The sequence below is a fragment of the Urocampus carinirostris genome, chromosome 2 (assembly GCF_059441175.1).
Source record: "Urocampus carinirostris isolate Australia breed hairy pipefish chromosome 2, RoL_Ucar_1.0, whole genome shotgun sequence".
Taxonomy (NCBI): Eukaryota; Metazoa; Chordata; class Actinopteri; order Syngnathiformes; family Syngnathidae; genus Urocampus; species Urocampus carinirostris.
Genome location: NC_142350.1, coordinates 69,171,075 through 69,184,066, shown reverse-complemented (window position 1 = coordinate 69,184,066; position 12,992 = coordinate 69,171,075). Strand labels below are relative to the sequence as shown.

Below are 12,992 nucleotides of genomic sequence, written 5' to 3'. Positions count from 1 at the left end.
TCTGGAGTGGGAGGCGAGAGTCCATTAAGGGCGAGGCTCAAATTAAATCTCACTACACTCCCTCGCCCCCCCCCCCCCCGGCCCCTCGTCCCCCCCACCAAAGCTTCATTTATCTTTGCGGTCCCACAACAGTAAAGCAGCTAGAAATAAGGGAGGGGCACTTTAGACATACAGAGGCAAATAAATAAATGGGAATGTCTTCCTTCCTTCCCCTTTTTCGAACTTCCTTCCTTCCTTACCTGCTTCCTTTCTTCCCTTCTTCATTTCCTTCTTTTCTAGCATCCATTCATTCTCCTTCCTTGCTTCTCTTCCTTTCCTTCTCTTCTAGCATCCATCCATTCATCCATCCTTCCTTCCCCTTTTTTCTAACTTCCTTCCTCCCTTACCTGCTTCCCCTTCTTCCTTTCCTTCTTTACATAGCATCCATTCATCGTCCCTTCCTTCCATCCTTCCGCTTTTTTCTAACTTCCTTCCATCTGTACCTGCTTCCTTGCTTCCCTTCTTCCTTTCCTTCCTTTCTAGTATCCATTCATTCTCCCTTCCTTCCTTCCTTCTCCCTTTTCTTACTTCTTTCCATCTGTACCTGCTTCCTCACTTCCCTTCTTTTCTAGCATCTATTCATCCTCCCTTCCTTACATCCTTCCTTCCTTCCCCCTTACCTGCTTCCTCGCTTCTCTTCTTCCTTTCCTTCTTTTCTAGTATCCATTCATCTTTCCTTCTTTCCCCTTTTTCTAACTTCCTTCCTCTCTTACCTGCTCCTTGCTTCCCTTCTTTTCTTTCCTTTTTTTCTACCATCCATTCATCCCCTTCCTTCATTCCTTCCTTCCTTCCTTCCTTCCCCCTTACCTGCTTCCTTGCTTCTCTTCTTCCTTTCCTTCTTTTCTAGCATCCATTCATCGTCCCTTCCTTCCTTCTTTCCCCTTTTTCTAAATTCCTTCCTCTCTTGCCTGCTTCTTGATTCCCTTCTTCCTTTCCTTCTTTTCTAGCATCCATTGATCCTGCTTCCTTCCTTCCCCTTTTTCTAATTTCCTTCCTTCCTTACCTGCTTCCTAGGTTCCCTTCTTCTTTTCCTGTTTTTCTACCATCCATTCATCGCCTTCCTTCCTTCATTCCCCGCTTCCATTGTTCCTTTCCTTCTTTTCTAGCATCCATCCATTCATCCATCCTTCATTCCTTCTCCTTTTTCTAACTTCCTTCCTCCCTTACCTGCTTCCTTGCTTCCCTTCTTCCTTTCCTTCTTTTCTACCATCCATTCATGCTTCCTTCCTTCCTTCCCCTCTTCCTAACTACCTTCCTCTTTTACCTGCTTCCTCCCTTTCCTTCTTTTCTAGCATTTATTCATCCTCTTTCCACCTTTCTTCTCCCCTTCTCACTGTGTTCTTCTTTCTTTCTTCTGTTCATACCTCCCCTACCTCTTCCCTTCTTCCTCTTTTCCTCTCCTACCCTCCGTTCCCCATCCTGTCTTTTTTCCTGACTCACACTCGATGTCCAGCTGCACGGCGTCCTCCCCGGGTCCGGCCTGGTTTTCGGCGCGACAGGTGAGGTTGTGCAGGTTGTCGGCGGCCGAGACGTTGCTCAGGTAGAGGACGGTCTCCAGCGTCGAGCCCCACCTGCGCTCCTTTACGCCACCCGAAAGGAGGCATGAGTTTGTTGCGCCGGCCGCAACAAACTCATGCCTTCGGCCTTACCTGCGTGAAGAAGCGCGAGCGCAGAGCGCGGGTGCGCCACCAGACTTGGGGGGGCGGACTTCCCGTCACGTGACACTCGAAGGTCAGGTTGCCCCCTTCCCGGACTTTGTTGGCGGAGGGCAGGATGCTCACCTCCGGAAGACCTAAAACCACAATGCGGACCCTTTAGATCGGGGAGGGGGCCTCAGAAACCGGGGTCCAAAGCATTCCTCTCTCCTTAAAGGGACAGTCTCTCCGATTTCTCCAATCGATGTGGAGTGCGGGCAAAAATGGAGACCGGAAGGTGGCAAAAAAACAGCCTTCTCTTCCCATTTTTAGCCAGACTTTCTCAAGGAAAGACTAAAAGAGGGAAGAAGAAAAAGGAAACAGGAATAAAATGAAAAGACAGAAGTAAAAGAGAAAAAAGAGGAAAAGAGCGGGAAAAAATGCAATATTCTCTCGTTTTGCTTTTATTTTTTTCCATTTTTCTCTTTTGTCCTCTTTTCTTAAATCTCTTTTTAAAAGTAACGAGGAGCGTTTTCGGTCTCCGTATTTGTTACGGTTGCCGGGGCGCCCAATCGGTCCCGCCCATGGACACCGGCTGAAACGCATTGACAGATTGCTCCCTGACTACTTAAACGCTGTCTTGTGAGTCCCCTTTTGACGGTCCATCTGCGAAACTCCTGCTAAACTCTGTTGTGATGTTGCATACTCGGCAGCCAATCAGAAGCCTGCATCGAATAACTTTATGCTTCCGGACTTTCCCGAGCGTTATAAGGTCGCGCATCTGCATATTATTTTCCAAAGTAGACAGAGAACACAAGAAAAATGGAGACGTGGTTAAGAATCAAGCCAAAAGCTCCGCCCCAAAAGAAAGATTCAAAAGAAGCTCACAAAATTCAATTCGCTACAAAACGTAAATGTACATTAAAAGCATGGTGAAAAGAGGAGTTGGCGTGGCTTGTAGCAGACGACGCAACGCATAAATCATGAATGTAGTTGAGTCAATACAGGTACATAATGATGGCAGATGGAAAACAGCCATGTCATATCCATGCAATGAATATTAGAAGTAGATTTATAATCAACTTAAATTGAAAGAGTTGTTCTGTTATATATTCTGATGATCATTCCTTAATACTGCGATTCTTCGTTTCAAGTTGTGAAAAATGGGGCAGGCAAAATATTGATCATTTATAGGCAATTCATGAAGACGGACATTCTTGCATAAAACGAATGTATTCATCTTTTAATTGATTTATTTGATAGGAAATACAACAAACTAGATTCCGATTGATGGTTTTTATCAAGCCAATGAGCAAAATGTGGGCAGGTTTTTTGTTTTTGCTTTGTAGCGTTCCACCTTCTTTCCAAGCTGTTTAGCAAGCTATCTAGCTAGCATTTACATGCTACGTAGCGAACGTGCTACTTCCTTTTGCGACATATCAAGTTTCTTTTGGTCTCCTTTCTAGCTAGCTAACTAGTTGTTCCTTAACTTTCTATCTGGCTATTTAGTTGTCTTTTTACTTTTTAAGCTAATTATTTAGCTATCTGTTTTTTTTAACCTGTTTACATTTCTAGCTGTCTATTAAGCGACCTTTTAAGCCATTTAGCTAAGTTGCTATTTGAAAATAATCCATACCTTGCGCTAATTACAAACAAAAAGGAGTTCGATACTTCAAAAAATTCATTAGCGTGAAGCGCTTTAGCGATGCTATCGGCAAAACCGATGCTAGCTAGCGCTTGAGATAGCAACGTGATGTGAAGTCCCTAGACTTTCGTATTATTCCTTTAGTATAGAACAGATCACTTTTTCATTTCGATTTCTGGATTTTCTTTCAGCTTCCGGAATGAGCGCCGACATCAACTCACTGCAATTGTCGAAGACGACGGAATTGAGCGGGAGTTCCCTTTCGCCGTCCAAACACGTGAGTAGTTGCCCGTCCGGGTCGCCGCGGTCGCCGCGTTGCCATTGCTGAAGCCAATGGAGCTCGCAGGAACACAGGAGCGGGTTCTCCAGCAGGACCCTAGCAGAACGCAATTAGCCGCCGGCTAATAGCAGCTTCGGCGACAGACCGCCGTCACAGTCTTGTCCCACGGACAGACTGAGGAGATCGTTTCTTCCTCATGCCGTGAGGCGCTTTAACTCCACCCGGGGGAGTAAAATCCCACATTAAACCACAACCCCACTTTTGAATATTTTCCATAGCGTTATTTAAATACTCTACAGCAAAACTTTATATTGGGTATTTTTGTATTCTACATCTTTTTATTTTATTATTTTAATTTTTCAACACAAGGATACTGCTGGAAATGTGAATTTCCCGACGGGGATGAATAAAGTATCTATCTATCTATCTGTCTAGACATCTATCTAGACAGACATCTACCTAGACATCTATCTATCTATCTAGACATCTCCATAGACATCTATCTATCTAGACATATAGACATCTATCTAGACTTCTATCTAGACATCTACCTATCTAGACATCAAAACATCTATCTAGACATCTACCTATGCAGACATCCATCGAGACATCTACCTATCTAGACATCTATCTAGACAGACATCTACCTAGACATCTATCTATCTATCTATCTAGACATCTTCCTATCTAGACATCTACCTAGACATCTATCTATCTGTCTAGACATCTATCTAGATATCTATCTATCTATCTATATAGACATATAGACATCTATCTAGACTTCATTCTAGACATCTATCTATCGAGACATCTACCTATCTAAAAATCTACCAATCTAGACATCTACCTAGACATCTATCTATCTGTCTAGACATCTATCTAGATATCTATCTATCTATCTATATAGACATATAGACATCTATCTAGACTTCATTCTAGACATCTATCTATCGAGACATCTACCTATCTAAAAATCTACCAATCTAGACATCTACCTAGACATCTATCTATCTGTCTAGACATCTATCTAGATATCTATCTATCTATCTATATAGACATATAGACATCTATCTAGACTTCATTCTAGACATCTATCTATCTAAAAATCTACCAATCTAGACATCTATCTAGACATCTATCTAAATCCATGGGAAAAGTAAGCGATTGAAAATGTAAGGAGGTTATTAAAGATGCTGTAACATTCGTGAGCAGTGAGGAACTCACAAGTTGATTAGAGGAAGGAAATGAAAGACCCGCCAGGAGATGCGCTGCAGAGAGTTACTTGCCAGGTTCCTGCAGACAAAAATCGGGATTGTAAATTTGCATTCCTTTTTCTTCTATTCGTGAACAATTTCACCCTTAAAAAATGGAAAAAGAAGACAGAAAGAAGTCAAAACTCGTGACACGCCGCATATCATTTGGTTGACGTCAGTTGACATCATAAAACCTTTGCAAATGTGTATTTGACTTTCACCAATATTTTAGACATTGTGAAAGAGTTGTAAATGTTTGACTTCTCTTTCCAGAAGTCAAATCAATGATAGTGTGTAATAATTGTGCGTCAAAAATGAATCACAGAGTGCCTTGCGCGTGTTATTTACGGTCCTGTTTAAATACACCCCTGGAAAATGGAATACAATTTCGTCGGCTAACCAACGTGTCAACCATCATTCGAACGGGTTACTCACGGCTGAAGATATTCAGACCTACGGGAGCCGATATCAGTTTTATCAAACCGCTCTGGATTTCAGCGGCTGGCGAAATCGCCAAAACCACCCTTGAAACGATGATACACAAACATGGTCTGGTTACCACGAGAGCCGTGTAGGATATTGACTCCAAAACACACCGTAATGCCCACAGATAAAATATCCATAATTCCCCTTTAAAAATAAACAGATTCCTCAGATGATTCCGATATGGCCGTTAGCCCATTTATTTTTGTTCTGTTTAATATCAGTTTCCAGTTTTCGTTCCCGTCTAGTTTGTCATGTTTATTTCGATGTCCTGTTTCATTAACAATCCTGTCTGTCCCATCCTGTCCGGTATCGACCCCATCCGTCCGATATCTACTCGGGCAATTCATTTCACCCCAGACCACTACCTAACGTGCATGACTCCCCATTTCCTGTAAAATAAAAGGCTTGTGTGAGAACGTCACGCGTTTGGGTCCTGTTCTGGTTCCTGACAGATATCCTGTTTTTGTCATCAGTGTTCCGGAATGGGGGGGAAGAGAGTGATATGACGCGCATGCTCGCGGTTTTCCTGGATTCTATGATGAAAATGGTGAAAGTAAGAAAAGGCCTGGTTCAAATGCAGTATAAATGCAAACCCAGACCCCCCAAAAAATAAAAAAGAAGACTGTTTTGAAAGGCGGAGATGGCGTTGGCAAATACACCACCTCTAACTAAGGATAAAGATTTTTTGTTTTCACAAACTATTACGGGGTCCCGTTTCCCGGCGACACACCATCTGTAGTCTGGGCGCGCCGTGGAAATATTGACGGAGCCATAATGGAGCGAGAGTGGACTCCATTTATTATGCATCAGCCCTCCATAATCCGAGCGAGCGAGCCCGAGGCGACGACCGTCCGACGTCTGCTCGTCTTCGCTCAAATCTACCTCGATGCTAAATGGACCGCCTTTACTGTATATAACCAGTCGCTCGGGACCTCCGGAGCGCTTTACAATGCACTTCACACTTTACTCAAAAAGCTCAGCATGAGGAAACCTCCGTGACGGAGAAATACAGAAGAAGCACCCTCGTCGCTAACTTTGCTAAGTCGCATTAGCGTAACCGATATTGTTAAAAATAAGGCAAGAAAATGGTCAAGAACCGGAACTGGATCAGGACCCAATCGCGTGACGTTTCTCACACAAGCCTTTATTTGACAGGAAATGGGGAGTTATACACGTTAGGCAGCCGGTCTGGAAGAGACAGGAAGCCAGAGACCGACGAGATCCATTCCAATGCCCGAGTTGATACCGTCCTGACGGGAACGAAACTGGAAATTGATATCAAAAAGGACAAAAATAAACCGGACTGGAAATTCCAACAGGAAAACGGGACCGAGTCAGGACCCCCATCTTGAGGGGTAGAAGTTCGTTTGACGGACTGAGAAACAAAGAGTGAGAGCGCTGAGCTTAAAATATCTCTCAATGAGTCACAGCTGGCGCCACAGGGGTGGGGCCAATTCGGCACCATGGCAACCATGACAAAAATCATCTCGTTATCGCATCCACCCGCTACTCCACTGGACCAGAAAAGGTCAAGTCACACCAAATGGGCACTATATGTGTCGTTTTCCCTTTACATGTATATTCATTACTGTGTTTTTTTTGAATATGTGCGTGCAATTTGAATGTTTTCATTCAGGGTACCCGATCTTTGAAACTCAACACCATAAGTTTCTATCGCGCAATATACGACAATTAAACCCGGGTATCCCTATCTCATGGTAAATTTCTATCCCCAACTCAGGACAGATTTGATGGCTTCTAACCAGAAAAAATCCAAGCGCTGGACTAAAGACGGAGCTCGGGTTTCACGCAGTGGAAAATGTCTTTCGATTTGCGACAAATGAAGTTACTGGCGTGTCATCGGAGACCTGGTCCTGGACTTTGCTCTGGTTTAGCTTTGCTCTCATTGATTCTTCTCTTCCATTAGTGGGATTATTACTCTTCTTGTGATAAACACCGGTATAATGGAGTTCATGTCATGATTACCGATGTGACTCAGCTGTGCCCGCTCATTCGGCGCCAACTGCCGCGGGTTCCGATCGGCTCCCTGTCCCTATTTGAGTCCACCCCTGTCTGTCGCCTTTTGTCAGTCTGTCTGCAAACCTCCGTGAATACTAGGCAAGCTTTTTTCCATCCTGACTCCCACCTGTCCTGTATTTGCTCCCGACCTGTTTGGATCCCGACCACGTCCGCTCTCCCGTCCCGGCTTACGGCCTCTTTTTGTTCCCGACTACGTCTCCTCTCCCGTTCTGGCTTACGACGCGTTACCGACCCCGAACACGTCTTGCTCTCCCAGTCCCGGCTACCGACCGGTTTTCCGCCCCAGACATCGCCATCGCTCGCTACGGATACGTGTTCGGATCACAATCCGAGTACAAGAGCGACTTGCTTCCCGCGTCCAGCGAACACCGGATCGCGGGCGCGGCCCTTCCTCTCCCTTTCAATAAAACTTGCGGTGAACGTCATGCAAGTGGGTCTTGTTTCCGTTGTGGTCCTGACAGTACCAGGGGTTGCGGCGTCCTCGGTCGCTGTTTTTCCAGCAGTGTGCTGCGAGATATTGCACCAAAGAACAAGCATGCCACTCACCGTATTTTCTATCTTCCAGCTAGAACTTTCATCCACGCCAGTAGGTGGCGGTAGATTACTTTTTTGTTGTTGTTCATTTTTATCCACTCATTATCTGCTCTTGAAGTTGTACAGGGAACTTATCAAGACCAGATTGGAGACAGGACCCACTTGTGTTATGTTTCTCTCAGTTTTATTGGAAGAAAGAGAAAGGGTTGCGCCCACGATCCAGTGATTGCTGGAAGCAGGTCGCTCCGAACGCGGAAGTGGGACTTCTTGGTGAGCGATGGCGGTGTCGGGAACAGAAAAAGAGTCGCCGGAACAGGAGAGCAAAAAACGTTTTCGGGATCGGAAACGAGTCGAAAGCCAGGAGAGGAGAGTCGACGTGGTCGGGATCAAAAAACGGGTCGAAGCCGGGGAAACAGATGGGAGCAAAAACAGGGTGGGAGTCAAGGGTTGAAAAAGGCTTGCCTAGTGTAAACTGAGGTTCTTAGACGGACTGACAACAGGGGACAGAAAGGAGTGGGTATGAATAGGGACAGGGAGCCAATCAGAGTCTGAGGCAGTTGGCGCCAAAGGAGCGGGCACAGGTAAGTCACATCAGTATTCATGACAGAACTATAATTAATTATTTTTAAATTCAGCTCTACAATCATCAAGTTTTACAGGTGGAATCTGGAAAACAATTTTTAAAAAAATCACAAAAAAACTGCAATTCGAGCAAGGTTCTAAAGACTTGAAGTAGGTTGTTTTTTAGTTGTACTGGTAAAAGTTATAAGAAAAATCACCCCAAAATGCAATTGGAGCTTTTGTATACTGTGCGTGTGTTTATTTATTAAGCTCTCTACAATAATCGAGTTTTACTCGTAAAAGATTTAAAAAAGTCACCGAAAATTTAGCTCTCAACAATTGTGTTTTATAGGAAAAATTTAGACAAAAATAAAACTATCATTATTATTCTATTGTTCTCCTGTCCCGGCTACCCGTATCCTGATTCTGTTTCCTGTATCGATCCCCGATCCCTGACTTCCCGCTCGTCCCGGCTACCCGACTTGTTTGGATCTCCGACCACGCTCCGTCTCCCGTCCCGCCTGACCGACTAGCTTCCGATCTCCGACCGCGCTTCGTTCGCGATGGCTTCCCGCTCCTCCTGCCCAGCGAACACCAGATCGCTGTCTTTTTCCTCTCGTCCTGACTTTCCCCATCCCTTGATAAAGCATTGTTTAAAACGTTACGCATTTGGGTCTTCTGCTTGTACTCTTCTGGATAGCAGCAATCAGTGATAAATATTGGTTATCTAAAGAGTTCCCGTTTTTTCATAGATTGACGGAGGGTTACTGTGACTTGTATATATATTTTCCTTAATTATGCATTCTTTGGCTGGTTCAACTTATACTTTGGTGCGGTATTTAGCGCCATCTTTTGTTAAAAACAAACTTTATTCATTAAAATAGAAACTATTGATTGAAACAAAACGCAAAAAATGCATAAACTATCATTTAATCATGCATCCTTCTAAGTACTCGTAGGTCAAGAAATTTGAATCCTATAACATCAGCTGATCTTGCTGCTACGGGCACGCAAAAACCTCAAAAGGGCCGGGCCAAAAAACACTATAGTTTTTATTTGTCCTTACGCTTTGTAGCATTCATTTTTGGTCGCACCACACGATATGGCGACATCTAGTGGTCAAATATTTTCAGGTTGCGAGGTAGAATCCCGAGTTTTCCCCACCCTCGTTGCGTCCCCCGAACTTTCGTTTGCGTGAAATTCAAACCCCGATTTCAACTTACACGTATTGCAGCTTGGTGTTGTAGCAAAAAGCGTCGCTGGCGATGTGCCGGAGTTTGCACGACGTCACCGTGCTGCAAAAAAACACCAATGCAAAGTCAGCAACGATCGTGGCAGAAATCGGGCCGTGTTTCCGTTCGAGGCCTGAATGAAGCGACGGGAAATATATTCGGGGTTCCTGAAAATGCTTTCATTTAAACTTTATATTTGACTGAAATGCTTGAAATGGATGCCACGTTTCTCAACGAGTCTGCTTAAAAACCAGGCCGACGCTGCTCTCTGGTGGTTTCTCTCGCCGTTGCATTTCTTCTTCCATCGTGACTAACGGCAGCTGGCATTTGTTTGTATAGCGTTGTCCAACGAAGCGTCGTCGCCCCCTATGAGATAGGTGTGTGCTACACCTCAACGGGGTACTTTGAAAAAATCGGTCAAGGGTTACCTATCGATGATGGGCCTCGCTATAAAAAGAGAAGAACTTCCTGCAACTGAAAATGGAATTGTCCGGATCCAAAAATTGACAATTTACTTCAGATCTAAGACTCGTCTGCCTTGATAAATGCTCACACAAGGATAAAAAAATGTTTCTTTACATGAATTCATGAATCGCACCGGAACTTAGTAGTACTGGAGAAATTGGAAAATTGGTTTGGAAAATCTCAAAAAAAGTGCTTGAATTCAGCCAAGGAAAGCTGTCAAAACCTGAATATTCTGGATTTTTAAGTTTAACAAGGATTATTACTTGTTGCGGTGAGATCTTTTCAAAAGCGAGTTGTTGAAATGCGATTTTTGCTAGCTTTTCTCTTCGTCTTCTTCGGTTCCTGTTGAAAACGGCGTTCGAGATCCGCGGCGGAAACGAAAGTCTGGAAAGAGTTTGACTTCTACTTTTGAATCGGGTTTCTGGGTTGGAGCGCTGAAGCAAAGAGGGAGGAGCATGTTGTCGAGAACGTTTTGTAGAATTTTAGGATGCAGGTCATCTTTGCGTGCTAGCATCGGCGTTAGCGTCCCCTGTGGCCCTAATGTCATGACAGAGACAGGTGTGCGCTTTCCAGCCACTCCCCTCAAATTTTTGTACAAATGGGCGGTGCCGGAGGCCTGCACTCACATTGTGCTTCTTTTTGTTGGCAGAAGCAGGTCATCTTTGCGTGCTAGCATCGGCGTTAGCGTCCCCTGTGGCCCTAATGTCATGACAGAGGCCGGTGTGCGTTCTCCAGCCACTTGCCCCGATACGGCGCCCTCTAAGATCCTAATAATTGAGCCCCTATTTTAATCAAATTCCATTTTTTTTTGGGTCACACTGTATAAAAAGGCTCCATTCAGGTTTCTGGGTTGGAGCGCTGAGGCAAAGAGAGAGGAGCATGTTGTCGAGAAAGTTTTGTAGAATTTTAGGATCCCTCTGGAATATTCCCGACAAGACGGCCCTGGGATTGTAATGCTTTGTTTGCCACAAGGGGGCGATAGCGATTCGGGTTGCCGGAGAAGAAACCGCGCTGGCCCCTGTCAACATTTCTTCTCTTGCGTTTTGATACTGTGACTGTTTCTATTGCACTACTGTTACCTTGCACTGCTTAGTGCTTAAGGAAGAGGTGGGAAAACTACGGCCCAGGGGCCACAGGTCAGGCTTCTTCATTCTGCCCGCCAAACAAAAATCGGGCCCAACCGTGACAGAATAACCCCACCACCTCAGCTGAAGGGCACCATTAAAAAGAGCTGCAATCATGAAGTGCATGGGTGGGGACAAATACAATGCGGGTGGGCACTCTCCAGCCACTCCCCCCGTGATTGTGCTTTCTAGGAGGAAACGGTGCTCCAGATCCTGACACGGCTAACACCAAATGATGGACTTTTAACCAGCCCGTTTACTTGATTCAGATGTGGTCGGAGGGGAAAACTTACAGGTTCTTCAGTTCTTTGTAGTTGAGCAGCTCGGCTTGCGTGATGTTCTCCAGGCCCGCTTGGTTTTCGATGTATCTGGAAAAAAAAAAATCCCAGAGTTTGCTCTAGTAGGCCCAGAAAACCAGTGTCGGGCACGTCATTAGTTCCATAGCTTCTCAATACTTCTACCAAGTTTGTATCTGAATTGCTCAATAGTTAAAGTCAGTATTTGAGTCACTTCAATAGAGAAGAACAGACACATAGTTGTGTTCTAGAACCTTGTCCTATTTTTTTGCACCTCACCAGCAACACAATTATCCCACACTTCAAGTGCAACAAATATAAACAATAGCATCAAATAAAAAAATTAAATAAAAAAGAATACAGAGCAAGATTAATACATTAAATCTAACCCTCACGGCCTGAGACAATTGGTCAAGTAGACATATGCTACTGCACTTCGAGGATTTTATTCACAACAAAAGTAAACATCCATCCATCCATCATCTGCACCGCTTATCCTCAGTAGGGTCGCGGGGGTGCTGGAGCCCATCCCAGCCATCTTCGGGCAGTGGGCAGGGGACACCCTGAACCAGTTGCCAGCCAGTCGCAGGGCACACCAAGACAGACAAGTCACTCGCTCATTCACACCCAGGGACAATTTGGACTGGCCAATGAACCTGACATGCATGTTTTTGGAATGTGGGAGGAAACCGGAGTGCCCGGAGGAAACCCACGCAAGCACGGGGAAAACATGCAAACTCCGCACAGGAGGTTCGATCTCATGACCTCAGAATTGTGCCACACACTCGCTAACCACTGCGCTGCTCCAAAAGTAAACAGTATAAACAATATAAGTATGTTTAGCACTGCAGTGGAAAATACATAAATCAAATTCTCACAACCTGAGACAACTGGTCAAGTAGAAATATACAACTGCACTTCAAATATTATGTTCACCACAAAAGTCAACAGTGACACAATATAAAGTGACTAACCAATCCCTTTCTCCCTCTGTCTCTATCCTCCCCCTCCATCTATCCCTCTCTCTCTCTCTCTCTGTCTATAACAGCTGACGAGAATCCTCTCAGTGAGGAGAGAGCAGCTAATTAATGTTTAAAGACGCAGGAACCGCTGAGAACGAGTCCTACACTTGTTTACCGAAATGAGATGTATTGTGAATTTAATAGCGCTTTGACATGTGACTTTGCGGTAGGATGCTTGCCATTGAGTGACGTCGTCGCGCATTGGTTTGTGTTATTGTAGATGGCTGCCATCTTACCTTGAATGAGAGTCGTTTTCACGTTAGCGAATAAACCAGGGATGTCCTGATTATCTTAGAGGTAAGATCTTGGGCCTGGAATTTCGGGCTGGCTTCGGGCAAATTTTGTGGATTTGCAAAACGGAACACGAAGCTTTAAAACACA

General features: G+C 44.7%; 1 protein-coding gene across 1 annotated transcript in view; it reads right to left on the bottom strand.

Moving 5' to 3' along the window:
* Nucleotides 1-12,992, bottom strand: part of ntrk1 (neurotrophic tyrosine kinase, receptor, type 1) — a 51,034-nt gene that overhangs the window by 27,967 nt on the left and 10,075 nt on the right. The window contains exons 3-8 of the mRNA XM_088327732.1: nt 11,587-11,661; nt 9,696-9,767; nt 4,823-4,891; nt 3,540-3,694; nt 1,689-1,831; nt 1,480-1,618 (exon numbers count right to left, since the gene is read on the bottom strand). Of these exons, the coding sequence (XP_088183858.1) occupies nt 1,480-1,618; nt 1,689-1,831; nt 3,540-3,694; nt 4,823-4,891; nt 9,696-9,767; nt 11,587-11,661 (653 nt within the window). The remainder of the gene's footprint in view (nt 1-1,479; nt 1,619-1,688; nt 1,832-3,539; nt 3,695-4,822; nt 4,892-9,695; nt 9,768-11,586; nt 11,662-12,992) is intronic.